This window comes from Protomyctophum bolini (genome assembly GCF_963924005.1).
Source record: "Protomyctophum bolini genome assembly, chromosome: 23".
Lineage (NCBI taxonomy): Eukaryota > Metazoa > Chordata > Actinopteri > Myctophiformes > Myctophidae > Protomyctophum > Protomyctophum bolini.
Window position 1 is genome coordinate 17118444 of NC_137884.1, and position 20274 is coordinate 17138717.

The 20274-nt window shown below is 43.1% G+C and overlaps 1 protein-coding gene across 1 annotated transcript in view; it reads left to right on the top strand.

Moving 5' to 3' along the window:
• LOC308311331 (neuronal cell adhesion molecule-like) overlaps positions 1 to 20274 on the top strand; it is a 92544-nt gene that overhangs the window by 42345 nt on the left and 29925 nt on the right. The window contains exons 3-8 of the mRNA XM_080758006.1: positions 12103 to 12314; positions 14377 to 14482; positions 16160 to 16353; positions 16785 to 16907; positions 17183 to 17353; positions 19902 to 20013. Of these exons, the coding sequence (XP_080614132.1) occupies positions 12221 to 12314; positions 14377 to 14482; positions 16160 to 16353; positions 16785 to 16907; positions 17183 to 17353; positions 19902 to 20013 (800 nt within the window). The 5' untranslated portion in view covers positions 12103 to 12220. The remainder of the gene's footprint in view (positions 1 to 12102; positions 12315 to 14376; positions 14483 to 16159; positions 16354 to 16784; positions 16908 to 17182; positions 17354 to 19901; positions 20014 to 20274) is intronic.

Here is a 20274-nt window from a genome sequence, read left to right on the forward strand (position 1 = left end):
TATAGTTGTGAACGTACCTGCCACAATTTATTGTGAACAGAGCAGCAGCAGTCGCAGCTCTGCGAGGTCTGGCCCACCATAGAAAGCTAGATGGCTCACCCGCGCTGTGGCGGCCATCTTAATTCATCAAACGGTTTGGTTTGTTATAAACGTCAGAGACTTCCGCATACGTATATGCTTTTATATGACGTTCATGTAAAAAGTCTGCCATTGAACATACTGTACTGTAGCCCCGAAGCAAGATGGCTGCCGGGGGAACTACGTCAGAGACTCCGCCTTGAGCCATCTAGCCTTTATATATGTCTATGCAGCCCACTGCACCCTTGCGTCTTCTGAATCCACGTTAGCCTACCCTCCAGCAGAGCCGTTGGGAGGTGGGGTCGGGCTCCGCCAAACTTTGGTCAACTCGACTGTCATTGCATCTATGTTGTATGTATTTATTTTATTATTTTATTTTATTATTTTCAGTGGAGTCAGGTTAAGAATTTAATTTAGACTTACAATTAACTACATTTGTGCTTAGTTAATGTGTATGCATAATGTGCTGTTATGACCTGGCTCTTGAGCCATAACAAAGGCGGAAGACACACGGCTGTTTAAAAGTGCACAAACCAATATTTATTTACAATATAAATTAACATATTAATCAAAACAAACAAACAATACTAAGGTGGAGTGTGTTATTCAGTAGATCAGTAGTGTAAGTGAGTGGATGTGTGGTGGGTGTAGTGTGGGGTGTTGAATGGTGCAAAGATGCTGCTGCTCTCATGGAAGGAGAGAGAGCCTGAGTGTGGCCACACCCAGCCTCTTATAGTGCAGCCTGGGAACACTGGCCAGGTGCTCCCAATGCACCCAATTGGCAACTCGGCAGGACCTGTGGGAAGCACAAGACTAGTCCTACCTAACAAGCCACACAGGCCCTAGTAGACCAACTACAGGGGCTGTGACAGTGCGTATACAATATACATACATGAATACATGTACTGTATGTATGCATAAGGCATGCATACACATCAGTCATCTTCTATGTCCAACCCTCTCCCCCTTTGAGAGATCATTTCTCTTATGTGATAGTGCCTGAAGGTGCACTATTAGGCTCAGTAGAGACAGACAGAGTCACTTAAACTGAATAGGAAAATGGAGAAGAGATGGGCTGTGTCTTTCTGTCAGGGTCAGGCTATGGATGTCAGGTTTGTGGAGCTACGCAATGTATGAGAATTCTGCATGTGTATGAACTCTATAACCTTTTACCTTAACAAAGAAGCTAAACCAATGAGCCACAGCCACACCCCTACAACCACAACATTAGTAATTGCTCGTTCACTCTTAGTACACTAATACAGTGCTATATGGTTAAATTAAGACCCTATAACTCTGAGATTTACAGACCTATAAGGGTCCATTTGGTTCCATAATCCATATTTATAATGGGGACCCCTTGAATCCTCCTAAAAGGCTCCTGGAAGAAGAGACCCTACTTTCAGAACCACATGTCTACTCTACACTATTCACGACCAACTGTAGGGGACTACATGTGGGTGGGGGAAATTAGACATTGGCATAGTGACTAAAGGTAGAACAAAAAGATCTTTTAGAATGTATTTCTTTACACTGCTTGTCCTGTCCTCACCGTGCCCCCTATAGAGCAGCTCTGCAGTTTCAGCATTCTCCCACCAGTAAACACCAGGACCAGGACAATGGACCCCCAGGGCGTTCATGGGAGAGGCGGGTGGGAGCTGGTGGTGTGTGGCCATGTCGCACATATGCTGATCATCAGCACTTTATAAAGCCCCGGCGAGCAGCAGGCACTGGGAGCATTCTGTGGATGGTGCTGGAATCGCCCGACCCCACTTGTCTAAACGGAGAATACACTGTGGCAGAATACCTGAGCATCGTGACCGACCCAAAACAAAGACAAATCTTAAATTGGGTAGAGACTCGGTGAGCACATAGTCTTGCGATCGAGAAAGGCTGTCATAGGCAGACCTGTCTCCCTAGGGAAGACAGACTATGCACCCACTGTGTGTGTGTGTGTGTGTGTGTGTGTGTGTGTGTGTGTGTGTGTGTGTGTGTGTGTGTGTGTGTGTGTGTGTGTGTGTGTGTGTGTGTGTGTGTGTGTGTGTGTGTGTGTGTGTGTGTGTGTGCGCGCGCGTCTGTCTAAGGCTGTCAATGTCCGCTGGTGTGGGTGATTTGATTATAATGTCTACAGTAAGTATATGAGATTGTGTGTGACAGAGGCTGAGGTCATTTGTTTTGACTAGCCCTGCTGTCTGTGGTCCGGTTAGGGCAAAATGGGGGACAAAGGCAACGTGAGGTCTCTCTCCGGAAGGGCTTTAGTCAGATAAATAGAGTTCATTTCTTTTCTTTTTCTCCAGAAGGAAGCTTCTCTTAAAACAACTCAGCAGCTCAGCTCCCAATGACCAACAGTGGATGTTGGTTGTACTGTTAGCTGCCTTTGGGCAACAGTCGAAGACTGTGGTTGTACTGGGAAGCTCCCTAGTGGCCAACAGTGGAAGACTGTGGTTGTGTACTGTCGCATCTCCCAAGTGGTACTGTTTTTGACTGAAGTAGTGCACTGTGAGAAAAACAGTCATGCACAGTATGTTTAGGCAATCTTGTTTAGCTAAAGGTACTGTATCAACAGACCACGTCACCATCCTAGAGCAACTCATTGAACACACTCACGGGCCGTGGGGGCCTTGAGGTTTCCTACTGATGTCATCATTACAAAGGGGTGTTTGGGGTAATGTTTGTTGGCCTCCTGGAGCCCCCTAGTGGCGGTAGCCCCAGGTAACCACCTGGTTCGCCTGCTGGGAATGAGCGCCTCTGTACTACGACACACTGCAAGCTGTACCGATATACAAACAAAGTATGTACAGTACTATAAAATAAGCATGAGAAGCGGCTTAGAATCAGTAACACAAGTACGTCATTACCTCATCCTTATGGGTCAGTTATTGTGTGTCTACAATGCATCCTCATGCAAAGCCACATGTCTCCATGTCTAGCATTTGTTTACGAGAAAATATGCCTTAGTATAATATACCCCCGTGCATAAACTTCACTATACAGTTTAAGAATGTCGGCTCTGTTCCCAAGACCCGTAAACCGTCTCTCTTTCCCTCCCAGGTGGACAAAAGTGCAACACTATCCACCTATTGTCCGCAGCACAAAGTGCGCTTTAGTAAATAATACTCTGCTCAGAAGACAGACAGAGAGAGGCGTGTGAATGCTGCCGTGCTATTCAAATATATATTACCTCTTTCTTGGTCTCACTCTTACACCAAGAAAAATCCCAATTAAGGCTTTTTGCCAGGAACATCTCAAGGCCATTTTCTTCTCTCACAATGCAGTATAGCTTGGACCACTTATCTCTGAGCAAACACACTGTTATCTTCATCACATACAGTAGGAAGGTTATAGTCTTCATCACTTCTATCACTCCCTTTTCAGAGGGTGATCCCAGTGAGTGATCCCAGGGGAAGTTGGGCAGACAGACAGACAGACCTGATCTAGTGATGTCTCAGATGAGGGAGAGAGAGAGAGTGAGAGAGAGAGAGAGTGAGAGAGAGTGAGAGAGATGGCGAATGGCTGAGCAAACACAATCGTCTGAGAAAGAAACGGGCGGAGACGGAGCAGAGAAACGAGGGAGGTGGAGAGACATTTACACAGCGGCCGGTTATATCAGTGCGGCTTTGTATCTCTCCTGTCCATGTTTAGTAATGAGATTCACATCTCTGTATAGGGGGGGGGGGGATTCTCAGGACTGCACATTGCCAAGGGTACAGGACGCTCTGTAACTAGCTCTGCCCTTGACCCTATTTCATTATTTTTGTGATTATGAATGGTGTCATGCTTAAGAGTTTTTTAAGAGTTAGGATTCAAGCTAAACGAGGAACTGTACGCAACTTAGGTGGCTGCACCGACAATTCGTCCATCCCATGGGGAGACATTTTCTTTTTTGAGCGGTGCCTCCACTCCATTACGCAGCTATGTGTGTATGTATGTAAGTATGTATGTGTACGTGTCCGAGCACGGACACCCCCACACCCTAACGTGTCCAGTAGAGTACAGCACAGCGTAAAGTGCCACAGGGTACACCACAGTACGAGCCCTGGGCGCGTTCCTGGGGGTCTGGATGTTCCCGGGGACCCCCACACACACACACGGATACACGTGAAGGGCTGCGCAACACCCACGCTCAGACACCCGGGAATAATAAGCGCACAAGCTGCCCTTTGCAGCTGGGTTCCATTCATTATAGTGGCAGCGTGTCGCTGCGGAGCCAATTCCGTCCCCAGTGTCACCCTCCTCAATTCGTCTTTCCAAGGGTCAAAGTCAACTTACCTACAGTCATTTAGGTTGTCCGGTTAGTTTGAACTTTGTGTTCTGTCAATCATCTTTAACGAGGACGTCCCTGTCACTTTTCAAAGACATGTTTTGTTGTGAATGCACCGTCTTCCTGTTCTGGTTGCAGGAAGGACAGATACCATTAAAAAACAACATATGGCAATAAAAGATAATCATCTCACAGAAGTGTCACAGCTACAGAATCAGTTGACAACACAAATGGAGTTCAGGTATCACTCCAGTCTAGAGGCACAATGCTGCCTCTATAGGTAATCACAGCTGTACATTGGTCTGTGTCCTTGACAGTATTTGCGCTCGCATGTGTGTGTGTGTGTGTGTGTGTGTGTGTGTGTGTGTGTGTGTGTGTGTGTGTGTGTGTGTGTGTGTGTGTGTGTGTGTGCGTGTGTGTCCTTGCATGCATCTCCGTGCCGTGTGTGACTGTTTTTGTGTCCTTCACGATGTGTTTGTTTGTCCTTGTGTTTTACATGGCCATGCATGTCTCTTAAGGCCCTCATGTCTATCGATCTGTTTTCTGTCTTTCAGCACTGCCTACAAGTCATTCTGTCTTGCAGTATGTTTTTCCTTCTCGTCTATGTCCATGTTTCTGCCTATACTGTATGTACAGTATGTACAGCATTACTGTTTTGCCGAACCAAGTAGATCAATGGCTAGTTATGGTGGCTTCATATTTAATGGATGATGGTTCCGGTTACTCTCTGTGTATTTTTGGTTTGTCTCATGGCTGAGGGTCCCAACTATATCTGGTATAGGTTGGCGACTGAGATCCTGTAGTAATACTGTACAGCTTAAAAGGCTACTGTAGCGTTATGTTATCCCTGGAATTAGTACTACTAATTTAGCAGTAGTATTTTGAGAAGAAGATTACCGGCAATCACAAAATACACACATAGACGGACTGTACAGACTAGTAGACACGTTTCAAGCCTATATGAGTTGGATTCGATAGCAACAGCACTTGTATTCCAGTCCAGTGCCTTCTTTTGCGTGCATGGCATGCGTGCGTGCTTGCCTGCGTGCCTGTGTGTGTGCGTGCGTGTCCGTACTAGTGGATTTAATAATGTCAGTTTGACAACCAGGCTGTGCCATGGCTCCATGCCTCCAGACCTGTTCTCTGGATGGATGAGACAAAGGGTCAAAGGTGAAAAGACAGAGCGGTTGGAAGGAAGGATCCGGATCTTATTTGAAGGAATAAAACACTATGTAACCCTAACCACTCTCTATGGTAGAGTATGTTAATGCAATATAGCTAGCCTACCCGGTCTCACCCAAACACAGTAGCACGGTACAGTAGCGTGGATTGCAATTCCGTACATACACGCCTAGAAAACCCCCAAAATCCATACATATTATACTCCCCTATAGACAATGACAATGATGAGGTGGCGCTGTCTCTACCAAACTTGAGCCACGGGAGACACCACAGAGCGAGCTAAAGCGCTGGAAAGTTTGGTAGAGCCGACTCAGCCCCGTCCGAATTGTAACCCAATAGCACACAATCGTAAATAATGTCAAACCCGAACTCAGATTGGCAACTCTGTACATACAGTATTAGTGAAAGCCGCCGTGGCCTTAGCCACGCCTCCGTCCCGGCCAAAACACATATTACAAAACGTGTAATATGTACGTATTTTGGGGTCCGTGCTATTTCGCCATGTTTGGGTGAGATGGGGTTGAGCCAGCATTGTGCTGCAGTGGTTGGAGGTGGTCTCCCTATACGCTTCCATTGAGAAATGAAGACGCCTGACGGAACATGTTTGGTCTCCCACACGGGAGGCCGCGCGCATCCCGGGTTCGAATCTTGCGTAGTACATAAAAATAATGCATTGCAGCTTTAAGATAGCTGGCAAAATGGAGATGGAAAGCAGACTCATGGATGCAGAGGGAGAGAGGAGGAACATGTGACACATGGCAGACAGAGCCTGCTGGAGGCCCATGCTTCCAGTCATCTGACCCTTAACCTCTAATGCCTGAGGTTAGAGGAGGAGGAGGAGATGTCTCAGCCTCCTGGCCAGCCTCAACTCTTCCATCCTGTGCTTTCATGTTGTCATCATCAACACCATGCTCTTCCTCGTCCGGGTCATTTATGTCTGACTTGCTGCCTGGCCAGCCTGGGAGAGAATGGGCCATGGCAAATTATTATTGTCTCCCTCTTTGCTTCAGCATGCAATAGTGTGTACTTGATATATTATTTGCATGCGTGCGTGCATGGGCCCACGCACGTGTGTGTGTCTGCATGGGATTTAGATCAACTACTGTACAACTGATTCCCGAACGCGGCGCGGCTGCGGCTCACCACTCCTAGAGATGGGTCGAATGCGGAGAGCAACCCATATGGAAAAAAAAATACTAAATTTGTATATGTTTTACATGAAACTTGTAGTTAATATATATGACAGTCAAAGCAGATATAAGATCCATAGTATTTTTTTGTAAAGTGAAACTTATATAATTTTGTCATTTATATGAACTATATAAAACAGTCAAAGCACATATAAGATCCATAGTATTTTTTTGTAAAGTGAAACTTATATAATTTTGTCATTTATAGGAACTATATAAAACAGTCAAAGCACATATAAGATCCATAGTATTTTTTTGTAAAGTGAAACTTATATAATTTTGTCATTTATAGGAACTATATAAAACAGTCAAAGCACATATAAGAGCCATAGTATTTTTTTGTAAAGTGAAACTTATATAATTTTGTCATTTATAGGAACTATATAAAACAGTCAAAGCACATATAAGAGCTATAATACGTTTTTGTAAAGTGAAACTTATATAATTTTGTCATTTATAGGAACTATATAAAACAGTCAAAGCACATATAAGAGCCATAGTAAGTTTTTGTAAAGTGAAACCTATATAATTTTGTATCTTATAAGACCTATATGTGACGGTAAATCCACATACAATATTCTTAGTAAATTAGTATAAATTGAAATACATATGTGTGTTGTCAAACTTGTAGAGTTGGGCAAACATCAGTGAAACCAAAATCTGATAGGATATTGTATAGAAACCATACAATACAGGCCATGTATGTCACAGAGACATCCAAATTAAACAAAACCTAATCTTACAATGAAATAACATGAGATGACAAAATAATGAGTTGTATTCCCTTTTACATTTTATGACTCCTACATTATTTAAGATCCCCCCACCCAGTGCCCCCCCCCAGCCAGTGTCCTCCCCAGCCAGTGACCCCCCAGTGTGACACCCCCCACCCAGTGCCCCCCCAGTGTGATGCCCCCCCCAGCCAGTGTCCCCCCAGTGTGACACAAGCCCCCAGTGCCCCCCCAACCAGTGCCCCCCCAGCCAGTGCCCCCCCAGCCAGTGTCACCACCATTGTCCCCCCATGTACCTCCCAATGCATTTTATTTTATACTGCTATGGTAACTTATAAGAATCTTCTAAAAAAAACAAAAAACATAAAGAGAGCATATCAAACACTTCACATATGTCAGGATGTGTCTGGGTAGCTCAGTCGGTAGAGCTCTCGCCTTAAGACCACAAGTTCGTGGGTTCGATCCTGGGCACTGGCAACTCAGCGTATGAGTAGCACAGCTTGGGTGCGGTAAGTGATGCGGGAAGAATTTGGAGTTGATGGTATAGTAGGTGTGGTGCTCTATCTCAGCAACTATCTCCCAGGGGTCTATAGCGCATATGTTTTTTATACCTATCATACACTTCACATATAAAAACTTATATATAGTCATAGATAAAACATGTGTTTTTTTTATAACTATAAGGTATAATGTATTGGCTGACATATAACAATGTTATAAAAATCATATAAAAGAAGCATACTTTTCTTGTAAATGAAATGGTTACAAACTATAAAATACATACTATAATGGTATTTTTTTTATATATGGAAAGGATATATCTCATATAATTTAAAACTACAAACATTGTATGGAACATGTAAGGAAAATACAGTTTGCCATGTACTTACCTCATAGATCACATACATGTTGTTTACTTGATTCATACATGATTCACTTTATTGTCTTATATGAGGATTGTATGAAAGGTGCCACTTTCAAGAGTTCACATATAAAATCTAGTATGTACTTTACATGACATACATGTAAATGACATACATAAAAAATGTAAATACTTACTATTGGAGGCAACAGGACAACATATATGTTTCTTCTACTTTTTTTTCCATATGGGAAAGCTTGCATACAGCTATGTATGTGAAAAATAGTAGGACTTTAACCTTTAACCATTCATGCTAGTGTCGTAACTCGGCCTGTAATGACGTTTCTCAGAGGCGCTCATGTGCTTTAAGTGAGATCTGTTGACAATACGACATGGTCAGAGATGCTGCCTCTGTGTCTCCCTGTCGGGGTGGACGACGCCGTGACCACGGGTGGGGATGTGCATATCAAAGAAACAGAAGGCCACTTTCAGTGTGGATTGGATGGCGGAGAGATTTATGCATGTTTAATAGCAGTACAGTCTGTGACATTCTGGATGGTGAAATATGGAGATGCTGACATTTGCGTGGGGCAGTTAATTTTGTGGTGTGTGTGTGTGTGTGTGTGTGTGTGTGTGTGTGTGTGTGTGTGTGTGTGTGTGTGTGTGTGTGTGTGTGTGTGTGTCTGTCTGTACATGGCTGTTAATTGTGTGTGTGTGTGTGTGTGTGTGTGCATGCGTGTTTGTACATGGCTGTTCATTTTGCGTGCGTGTGCGTTAATTGCAGGGGGGGGGGGGGGGGGAGCTGGGGTCATTTATGTTCAAGGTGCTTCTACTCATTACATAAAATAAGTTGAACCACTTTTACCCTGGAAGCTGAACTGGATCAAGGTCCCGCATCTACAATGCCTTTAATGATTAATGTTGAGACTTCCTTTTTCTTCCTTTTACGGAACAGTGCATGATTTGTGGGGAGAGAGAAAGTCAGTGGAAATGATGAAACAAAACATATTGATTGATGACTCACTGCATCGTCATCATTGGAGTGTTGAAAAAACTTTTTGTAGTGCCTATGGCAGGACATCGGGGTAGCTCAGTCGGGACTCGGTAGAGCATTCACCTTTTTCCCTTTTATCCCACGATTTGTGTAACCCAGTGTCAATTGTCTAATGTAATCGTGGGCGCTACACTCACTCTGCCAACCTGGGGAGAGCAACAGACTGTACTCATGCTTTAGCACTTGCCTTTGAACCACAAGGGCATGGATTCGATCCCGGGCACTGCCAACTCGGCATACTAGCACGGCTTGGGAGCGGCAAGTCGTGCGGTAGCGTTAGTTCTAGGGTAGTACTGGGAGCTGTAGCGCTCTACCTCAACAATTCATCTCCCAAAGGTCTAGCGCATTAACGGGGATATACTCCTACATTCTCGGCTGATTTCCGACCTAATTACATGACACAGTAACTTTGGCTTTGTCACTGCTAGTGTGAACGCAGCATGAGAATCCATGTGGTGTCTACACTCTTGGAGTTAAGTTAGCGCCTACAAAAATGTGTCAACAGCCTCTGGAGGTGATTACTCTGGATCTACAGTATATTTCTCTATCTTCTCTCTCTCCACCTCGACCTCATCCTCTCAATCTCTGCTACTCTCTCTCTCTCTCTCTCTCTCTTTCTCTCTCTCTCTCTCTCTCTCTCTCTCTCTCTCTCTCTCTCTCTCTCTCTCTCTCTCTCTCTCTCTCTCTCTCTCTCTCGACAGTGAGAGTAACACCCAATTAGACATGCCAGTGTAATTGGCCCTGTCCTGGGGGTTAAATTGACTAACTAGCTTTGCTAGATGTCTAGGAATCTGTGTGTGTGTGTGTGTGTGTGTGCGTGTGGGCGTGCGCGCATAAAAGTGTGTACACACATAAAAGTGTGTACACACTTTTATGGTACAGTATGCATAATGAACATACTCCTGTGCTAAACACTGTATGTCTAAATCAGCACTGTGTGTACAGTACTGTATATGTGCATTTGTTTGCTGTTTGTGTGTGCGTGCCATGAGTGCATGTGGTGTGTCAAAGCATATACAGTATGGTATGTGTGCACTGCGCAGTGAGCATCGTGAATAATGGAAAGCATTAAGGCACTCATTTTCCTGCCTGCAGCATTGTGCTTCACAGTGGTGGAAAGTAACAGAACGTACTTTAATTAACCCATTCTGACCGGGCACCCATTTTGGTGTTAGCACTATGTTATGCTTTAGATATTGAAAAATAGCAGATCTACAAGCTCATAGCGCGCCACTGAGTGGCGCGCTACGAGCTTGTAGGTCTGCTATTTTTGAAAAATCGAAGAACGACTGACATTTTTTAAAATCTGATCTAAGGTCAGAATGGGTTCATCAGACCCAGTGTGTGTCCAGTGGAAACCTCGTATGAATCTGATCTCAGGTCAGAATGGGTTAAGTACTGCACTTGAGTACAATTTTGAGGTATTTGTACTTTACCTGATTATTTCCAATACTTTTACTTCCACTCCACTACATCTCAGAGGCAAATATTGTACTTTTACTTTGCTAAATTTTTTCAAAACTTTAGTTACTAGTTACTTTGTAGATTTAAATTATTATTACAAACCATACATCACAACCACTTCAGCCCTACAGTATGTACATTTCAGTTATTTGAAATTAGCTGATCTATAAGCTCACAATGCGTTGGATTGCGACACATTATATTACCGATTATATGACAAAGGTCTCAATGCTTCATAAATAGTGTTTGTGTTGTTTTGGGTTTTTTTATCCCACAATTTTGCAACCCACGTGTCACTTCACACTGGTGCGATTTTTTAATAATCGATATAATCGATTAACCATGTACTATTACTGTACAACAAGTTGTGTACAATAAAAGCAAAAATAGCCGATCTACAAGCTCACAGTGCATCACACTAGGTTGCGTTGGGCCTTTAGCCTGTCTGGAAATCATCACAAATTAACACAAGAGCTCCTACTACACTGTCAAATGCTCTCCTGTTCATTTATCTCTAGTGAAATAGTTCTCCTGGTGGCTCTTCAGTTCACAGACATAATTAAGGAAGCACACGCACGCACGCATGCACGCGCAAGCTCGCCCCACTACACAATAATTGACGTAATTTTACACATGCAACTTAGCTCGATGCAGTTCATAACCGACAACACTGCCTGTTAATGTCAACAGAAGCGCGTGGTGACTGTACTTATGAGTCTCCCACAGTCTGCGCTGCTATGGTGGTGCCAAACGACAGAAGCCATCTCTCCTGGGTGTGCACACGTGCAATCTGTCCCATATGGCACATAGAAAACAACGTACTATTGGACGTATGCATGTGTACGAGTGGCAGTGAGTGAGTGAGTGAGTGAGTGACTGTGTGCGTGCGCCAGAACTGTGATTCCACCCCCGACCCCCTGCATGTTGAAGTCACGTGTCTGTGCTTACCGGCTCTGTCGCACGCACAGATGCACTATACACCATCTGCTATACACTGTAACATACTGAGTGTTCATTTGACTCTTGAACCCCAGCATTCATATTCTGGGTACAACATTGGCCAAAGATTGATGCTCCATAAGCCCACACATGTGACGTACTGTATTGTTCACTTGTAGATCGGCTATTTTTACTGAAGAAATCTGGTGTAGAGGGAAAAAGGAAATCCAACTCGGGTCCATTTTACCAAGAATTGAGGTTTTACGTGGTTAAGGATGAATACGTTCTCATAGGTTAATTAACAATCTTTCTTTCTTTCTGCTCTCTCTCTCTCTCTCCAGCTGAGTGTGCGGCCTGGATGCTAACACACCAACATCGGTCTGAGCGTCCTCGTCGTGTGGCATAGCAGAACTTTGCACTGAACCTGGAGGGAGGCCTGTTGCCGTGACACAGCCGAGCATGGACAGGAAGAGGAAGCGGGCGCCAGGCTCCGAGGCCGCGCTGTTAATACTCCTGTGTCACCTGACCTCAGCCCTGGAAGTGCCTCTTGACCGTAAGCCCGATCGATGATCGATCATTGTCCCATTGTCGCGTTCAATCTGATTACTCAACCATTACACTGAGGCTCAGTTCAATTTCTAACAATTGATTCAAATGTGTGCCTTAAACGTTTTATTTAAAAAATGTATTAAAGGTGCAGCAAGTGATTTTCTTTTGTTAAAGTAAGTATTAAATAGCTTTATATTCTAATAGTAATTATTGCTATAGACTGTTTGCCCATCTCCCCTTCTCTCCAGCTCTTACAGAAAATGCCTTTTCAGTGCAGGATACGGAAGGATAATTGTATCCATTCAGGTTAAATGTATTTTCTATTTATTAAAGAGCTGGAGAGACGGCTAAGATGCCCGTTATGAAACAAACAATATAGCAATGCTTTTTTTGTTAGCTAAATTTGTATTGGCCATTTTGCATATCAAACCAAAAGAGATAAACATGCAACAATACCTTCAAACAAATCTTAAACATTTATATATGAACCAGAATTAAACTCAAAGAAGGCAGAAAAAATAAACAAAGTTTGTGTTTAAAGTAAACTAAAGAATATCACTTACCTTTAATCTGATGGAGAATTGGAGCATAACTGAGAACAAGCATTCTATTTTTGGTAATCAAATTGAAAGATTTTCCATACACATTTGATTGAAATTATGTTGAATTGACGATTGTGAGGCTTGATTTTGTTACACACTTGCTGGTCTCAAATTTTAAGCATTGGCAAAATGGCAAAATAAATCTAAGGTGTTTCAAGACAGCCTTTGTGTAAATCAAGCTAGTATGTTTCTATGGTTTATAATTTCTCTATATTTTTCTAGGGGTTGTCCTGCGTTTTTAGCATTGCATGGTGGTGGTATTCATTGATGAAATCACACGAGGAACTTTCTATCTATCCATGCACATACTGTATGATGTACTTTTCCTGGGTCAAACTAATATGTCTTCAACTACTTGTCGGGCATTGATTGCAACTCAAATACAATTTGAACAGTGGCCTTATAGATGACAAATTATAAAAAAGAAAATATTGAATCCAGAGAGATTAAAAAAAAGAAAAGAAAAGTGCCATATATAAGTATCACTTCCCCTCCCAAATGTTTGTTTCTGATTGTAAAAGAAAGAATGTCTATGTTTAGGCAGTCAAACACAATGCAACCAAATGCCCTGTGAGTACTTGAAAGTGCCTCTGTTTGACCCATTACTTGCTGTCCACTCCCTGTAAACTAACACCCAACCTCTCCTCAATATTCCTTCACTGTGATATGGCGCCTCACGGTGGACATAAAGCTAAAGTACTGGAAGGATGTAAGTTGGCTGCAAAAGGGCTGCCGTGCCTTTCTCTGTGTGGAGTTTTATCTGTTATAAAACTTCTCATATCGGTGTGTGGTTTTGGAGTGGTGCCAAATTTGCATGCCGCCATATACGATCCCTGTGTTCCACCGTACAATCCTGAGTGTTCATTTTAGCTGTGAGAGCGTGCCGTGTGCACCCTCTCAGAGTTAGAAATGGATTAACGAGGATTCTGGGGATTTTATGCTCTGCTAATTCACTAGCTTGTTTTGTTTTCCGAGTCTTGCTTGCTGGCTTGTCATTTCACTGAATGGTTGCTGAGCCAGTGGTGAAATAATAACTTCTAGTTTAGTTTGACCGTTATTGTTGTGAGTTGGTCTAGATATAGGGATTCTAATGGTACACACAGTGACATCCTGGGTTAATTAAGACTCAGATTCTTTGCAGTGTGTGTCTTTCTGTGGAAAGGTTTGATCGAGTGACTTCATGCATGCTGTCCATTCACCCTCTGTACAACAAGACAAAGACTGAACGAGCTTTGTACTATGATGGAGTGTGTGTGTGTGTGTGTGTGTGTGTGTGTGTGTGTGTGTGCGTGTGCGTGTGCGTGTGCGCGTGTGCGTCATAGGCCTAATACTAGTACGACGATGATGCTTGCCGAAAATAACTAATTTTCATGCACAGCACATCAGTTATTTTTGGCAAGCAACAGCGTCGTGTGATGCAGCATAAATTAACCTTTTTTTCCCCTTGTACCTGTGCTCCTGCAGTGCCCCAGCCCCCAACTATAACTATGCAGTCCCCTAAAGACTACATCTTTGACCCCCGGGAAAATATTGTCATTCACTGTGAGGCCAAGGGGAAGCCACATCCCAGGTGAGGAATTCTCTTTGTGTGTGTGTGTGTGTGTGTGTGTGTGTGTGTGTGTGTGTGTGTGTGTGTGTGTGTGTGTGTGTGTGTGTGTGTGTGTGTGTGTGTGTGTGTGTGTGTGTGTGTGTGTGTGTGTGTGTGTGTGTGTGTGTGTGTGTGTGTGTGTGTGTGTGTGTGTGTGCATGCGCATGCGCACACACTCGCACAGACACACACACACACACACACACACACACACACACACACACACACACACACACGTGCGTGCAAGTGCATGCATGCACTATACATAATAATAGCAGTAATACGATTTAAGAGAAAATGCATGACTTATTCATGCAAGCTTTACCATCACACATGAACTGTCAACTGTTACCGACCAAAGCCCTATATTTGCTATTTATTTATTATTATTAGTTTTAGAAAATGCCACAGTGGACCGTGACCCTCCAGAGCTTAACACTGATAGCTATCAAAACAAAGGAACAACTCACTAATTGAAAGATCCAAAAGCATATTAAAAGCAGGTGCTTCTACGCAGGTGAGTTGCCATGACAATCAAGCGATTGTTTGCCCAATGTAATCTAAAGACGGCATGCTTCTAATGTTATCTATGCAGCATACCGGTGAGTTAGTCACATTCTGTTCATTGAAGAATAACAATGACATTATAATCTGAGAAATTAACTTTTTTTGGACCATCTGTGAGAGGTTTTAATGAACTATATAGCAGTCAAAAATAGCGATAATCAAGAATTTGAGCCAATTCATCATCAATTTACATTTTTAGTTCATTAGGACTGAGGCTGACTCCAAATCTGGTGCCTGAGGGTAATTTAATGCCAGAGAAGTGAAAATAGAAATACAGATCACCATGGCAACCACTGCCATGGAGACCAATGTTTTAGAAACCTGGCAGAACACATTAACCACAGTTTGACAGATCTGTTCCCAGCCTTTGAACCAAGTCAATTAGAATCAATCAGTTTGCATGTCATGCACTCTGCAATGAATACAAATGAGTCTTAAAAATGAACAGAACTGAATGGTTCCACATTATTTTAATGCTTTTGGGTACAGCTACTATTGTTTGTTTTTCACATTGATTTCAGTGCCATTTTTCATGACTTTTATACAATTATAATCTAGGCATTTTGACTTATAATAAGCAAGGGAATCACATAACAGTAGTGGTGTGGGGGGAAGAGAGAGAGAGAGAGAGATGAGTTGAGTTATGTTCCACCCACTTCAAATTAATTCAACTAATTACAGGGAATAATAAGGAACAGTCTGTGTGAATACTTGAACAATCACACTTGATTTGTATCAGACAATTTAAAGCTGACAGACTTTGTTATTAATATCCAACATTCAGAACAAAGTTCTTCTCCTATAATTTCATGAATGGTTTTAAACCTGCATGTATATGATTTTACATTTTACCATTTGAAAATAGCCGATCGACAAGTTCACAATGTGTCGCACATTAGTATGTGTATTTGTATTATGTATGTGCATTTCTACATTGTGGTATTGATATTTTTAAGTTAAACATTTTGAGTACTTTTCCCACCACTGTCTCTTGAGTAGCCTAACCAGCAGCGTTGCAATAATATGAAATGGAATGGGATAAGCTTTGGAACGTAACATTAACTACACTTGTGTTGTTCTTGACGAGCGCAGCTTCTCGTGGACAAGGAACAGCACGCACTTTGACGTGGAGAAGGACTCGAAGGTCCTGATGCGCCCGGGCTCCGGGACGCTGGAGATTGACATCAGCGGGGAGAAGGCGGAGGCCTACGAGGGGACGTACCAGTGCACCGCCAGCAACCAACATGGCACAGCCTTCTCCAACAACATAGTCATCAGACAGTCCAGTAAGTCCGCTGAACTTTTCATTCCATTAAATCAGTTATTGTAACCACTTAGGGCTCAGTTGCACAGACACCTTACCTCTATGCAGACAAATCTTCATTCTATACTAGGTCCGTTCCTTTTTCTGTACACCAAATCTCTTCATCTCTACGAGCTCATAACTTTATGTGCTTGTAGATTTGCTGTTTTCACTCAAAGTTCCCCCAGAATAGTGACACTTGGGTATGGCTTAAACTGCTCCTCAAAAGCCTCTTTATTTTCAACACTGATGCAAGAAGAATGCAGGATAAATGAATGATAGGGGACTTGTATTATTAAGTACTAACTACAGGTTTTTTTTAATATACAGATGTGCAATGTTCAATGTCATCAAAGCCTGCTTTTTTATAGTCATGTGTCTTGATGTAATCTGTGATGTTTCCGTGGCTCACAGGGTCTCCCTTGTGGTCAAAGGAGAGAAATGAGGCCATCATGGTGCAAGTCGGGGTCTCACTGTTGTTGCCATGTCAACCCCCCGCTGGTCTGCCCCCTCCCGTCATTTTCTGGATGGATAACAGTGAGTTTGTCAAATCAAGAATCTATACATTGTATACAATCACTCAATGCCAAATATCTATTTGAATGGCTATGCTGGTATGCTCTATGCCGGTGGTTCTCAACAACATGCGGTCCCGGGACCCCCTTGGATTCTTGAGGGGGGGTCCAGGGGCTCCACAGCTTGTGGATCTTCACCATCATTACATGTGCAATTAACACTAGAGAATGTGCAAGAATCACTGTTATCTCTACCCCTCTCTCCATCCCTGTTCATCCCCCCTCCACCCATCCCAGACTTCCAGAGGCTTCCTCAGGGCGAACGCGTGTCCCAGGCCCTGAACGGGGACCTCTACTTCTCCCACGTCCTGTCGGAGGACACCAGGAGTGACTACATCTGCTACGCCCGCTTCCCCCACACGCAGACCATCCAGCAGAAACAGCCCATCTCTGTCACCGTGCTCGACAGTGAGTCTCCAACACTGCATGCGGTCGCCAGATGCACGTGTTTAATGTCCAGTGACATGGAGGTCTCTTGTCTCCAGTCGACGAGTTGTATTTCAAAATGCTATGCTTGAAATTATGATCAAATTGCTAAGTCGGTATCTCTACAACTTAACCACTTGGTGGTTAAAGGAGCCAGTGTGTTATTTATCAGAAGATTCAAGTAACCTATCACATTTTAAACGTACTTTTTGGTTGACTGTCCATCTTTAATTATCCATTCATTCATGTCCACATTTCCATTCCATTCCACATTTTGCTTTTAAATGTGTGATGACGTTTTTCATATTGCTCTTTCTCATTGGCGAGCTGCTGCACTGACATGTCATTAGATTAGACTGGCCCATGTCAGAGATATAACGCTGTCATTGTTTTTCTCCTTGTCTGCATTTCCTGAGCTCGCTTTGGAAATTCAGACAATTCTATCTTTGTTACAGTCACACTTTACTCAACAATGGCTTTCATCAGCTACCTTACATTTTCTGCATACTGTGCATAGTGTGCTCACTTATGACAAAGAAATGTGAGCACATAATGACACAACACAATTACTTTTGGAAAATCAATATCAGAAGTTGTATTGTTATTGTTGAATTGTTGTAACTAATGGCACACAGACACGTAATTAGCATAAAGCTTGTGCATGGACATGGTAAGTCAATTTAGTCATGAATCAGACTTATAGTCGAGTTTTTATTAAGAAATTGCAAGGTGTTATATATTACAGTGCATACTCCGTCGTTTAACACAGTGACAATAAGTTATTGTACTGTACACAGTAAAACCTCAGTGTTCATGTATCCAGTTGTACCAATGTACTCTTGTTGGGTTACTGTTACTATACATGTAAAATGTCAATGGTCAGGGTGAGCCATTGGTCGAACTGGCAACCTTCAGCTTCAGCCACCTGTATGACCGATCAAAATTTGCACTGAGAATTTTATTGCGTACACAAAGTACTACCCATCCCAGCATTCCTACATAGTATTGCATGCTTATGATTTTCTGTTGAATTTCAGTGACGAATGAGACTGTGGCTGCTTTGTACAATAAGACTGATTTCTATAGTGGTGAGTTCTGCTGGTTTATTCCATCCCAACACCCCCCCCCCCCCTCTCCCTTCAGTGTGAACCCAGCCATGTGACTGCACTTCTATTCTGACCTGAGATCAGATTAAAAAAAAAAAAATAGCAGACCTACAAGCTCGTAGCGCTTGTAGATCTGCTATTTTTCAATAGCTAAAGCATAACATAATGCTAACACCAAAAGGGGTTCCCGCCCAAAATGGGTCAAGGCTGATGCATACGTCATTGCAAGACGGTGTTGTGCGTGTTAAAAATAGCCGACTGGCAAGCTCACAACGTGAGCCTGTAGTTGGGCTATTTTCAGCGCACAACACCGTGTGACGGAGCATAAATCAGGCTTAAACCTGCAATACCAACCTTGAACTACACGCTCCTAACTCACTCCCAACCCCATCCCATGTCACTAAATTAACACTAATAAATATATATATTTGCTTATAACTTACTTCTCACACCACTCACGCCTTGCACAGCATATTATTGCAACTTGAAATAATCAACCAATGCATGAATGAAGTCCGTAGTGTTAATTTCACTGTGAAAATGTGCCAGTAAGGGCCCATTTGTACACTCTGAGTTAAATTGACACTACGGATTTTGTTGAGCATAATTACCGTATATGAGATAAGAAATATGTGGGAACAAAAAAACAGTTCACTCTAGCAGCACATCAGCCTATTGCCCCTAGATGGCAGTGCTGGGGCATGCCTACTGTAAGTATACCAACACAATGGCATCACAACCGTATCTACATTTGTAGATCCTTCCATGGTCTTTATCTCCATTCCTCCATTCCCCTCCAACCCCGGAAGAATGCACATTGAAGGATCTTTATGGTCTAATCTGTTTTAATCTGACCTTCCATTCTTCAAACTGGAGATGCCCACACAGGATGTGTGCATCCATAGTGACTTCTTCTTAACCCACAATTCCATTTAGTTCCCATGTGTCATGGCCTTTTCGTTGAAAGGCAGCATAGAGCCCCTCTGGGACAGAGTGTGTGTGTGTGTGTGTGTGTGTGTGTGTGTGGGTGTGGGTGTGGGGGTCATCATAGCAACATGTCTGTCATTGCCTTTCAGATATTGTTGAAATGTGAGAGGGCAGAATTGGATGAGCTCTCTACTCAGTATGTCAGTCAGTATGAACGGTAGACTGTACTTCTCCCAGACTTCAGTGTATCTTCAGGTAGTGGTGCTGTAGGTTCCAACTGAAGCCGAAGCTTCAACTGGTGACCCAGTTGTTTTGTGCTACTAGTGTTAATGATCCCAATCCTAGTGATTTAATACTTAACTTTTAATACGCTAAAGGAATAAGGGAGAATACCGATGCTTGTGCTCAGCTCAATGCAGTTTTACGCCATTATTATTTTAAATGTATTTTCTCATTGGGCGTGGTTCTGACATGGTTCTTGTGTTCTGTGTGTTCAGACAGCCCGATGGGAGAGCGCCAGCCTACGTTCATGGTACCTCAGGGCTCCGGCAGCACCAAGATGGTTCTGAGAGGAGGAGTTCTGGAGCTGGAATGTATCGCAGAGGGATTGTAAGTTGTTATCAAACCTGAAGCCTTTAGTGCTGTATATTAAAAAAAACGTGTTGTACGTCGAATTCAGCCACTAGATGTTCCACTACACTGCCCCAATAGCTCTATTGCAGGGATGCCCAAAAGGTAGATTGCGATCTACCAGTAGATCACAGAGGCTGTGCAGGTAGATCACAGGACATGCCCCTAAAGAATATTTTATTTAAATATAAAAAACAAGTGGCATCTGCCACTGGAATTAAGGTGACTTGATTGATTGAC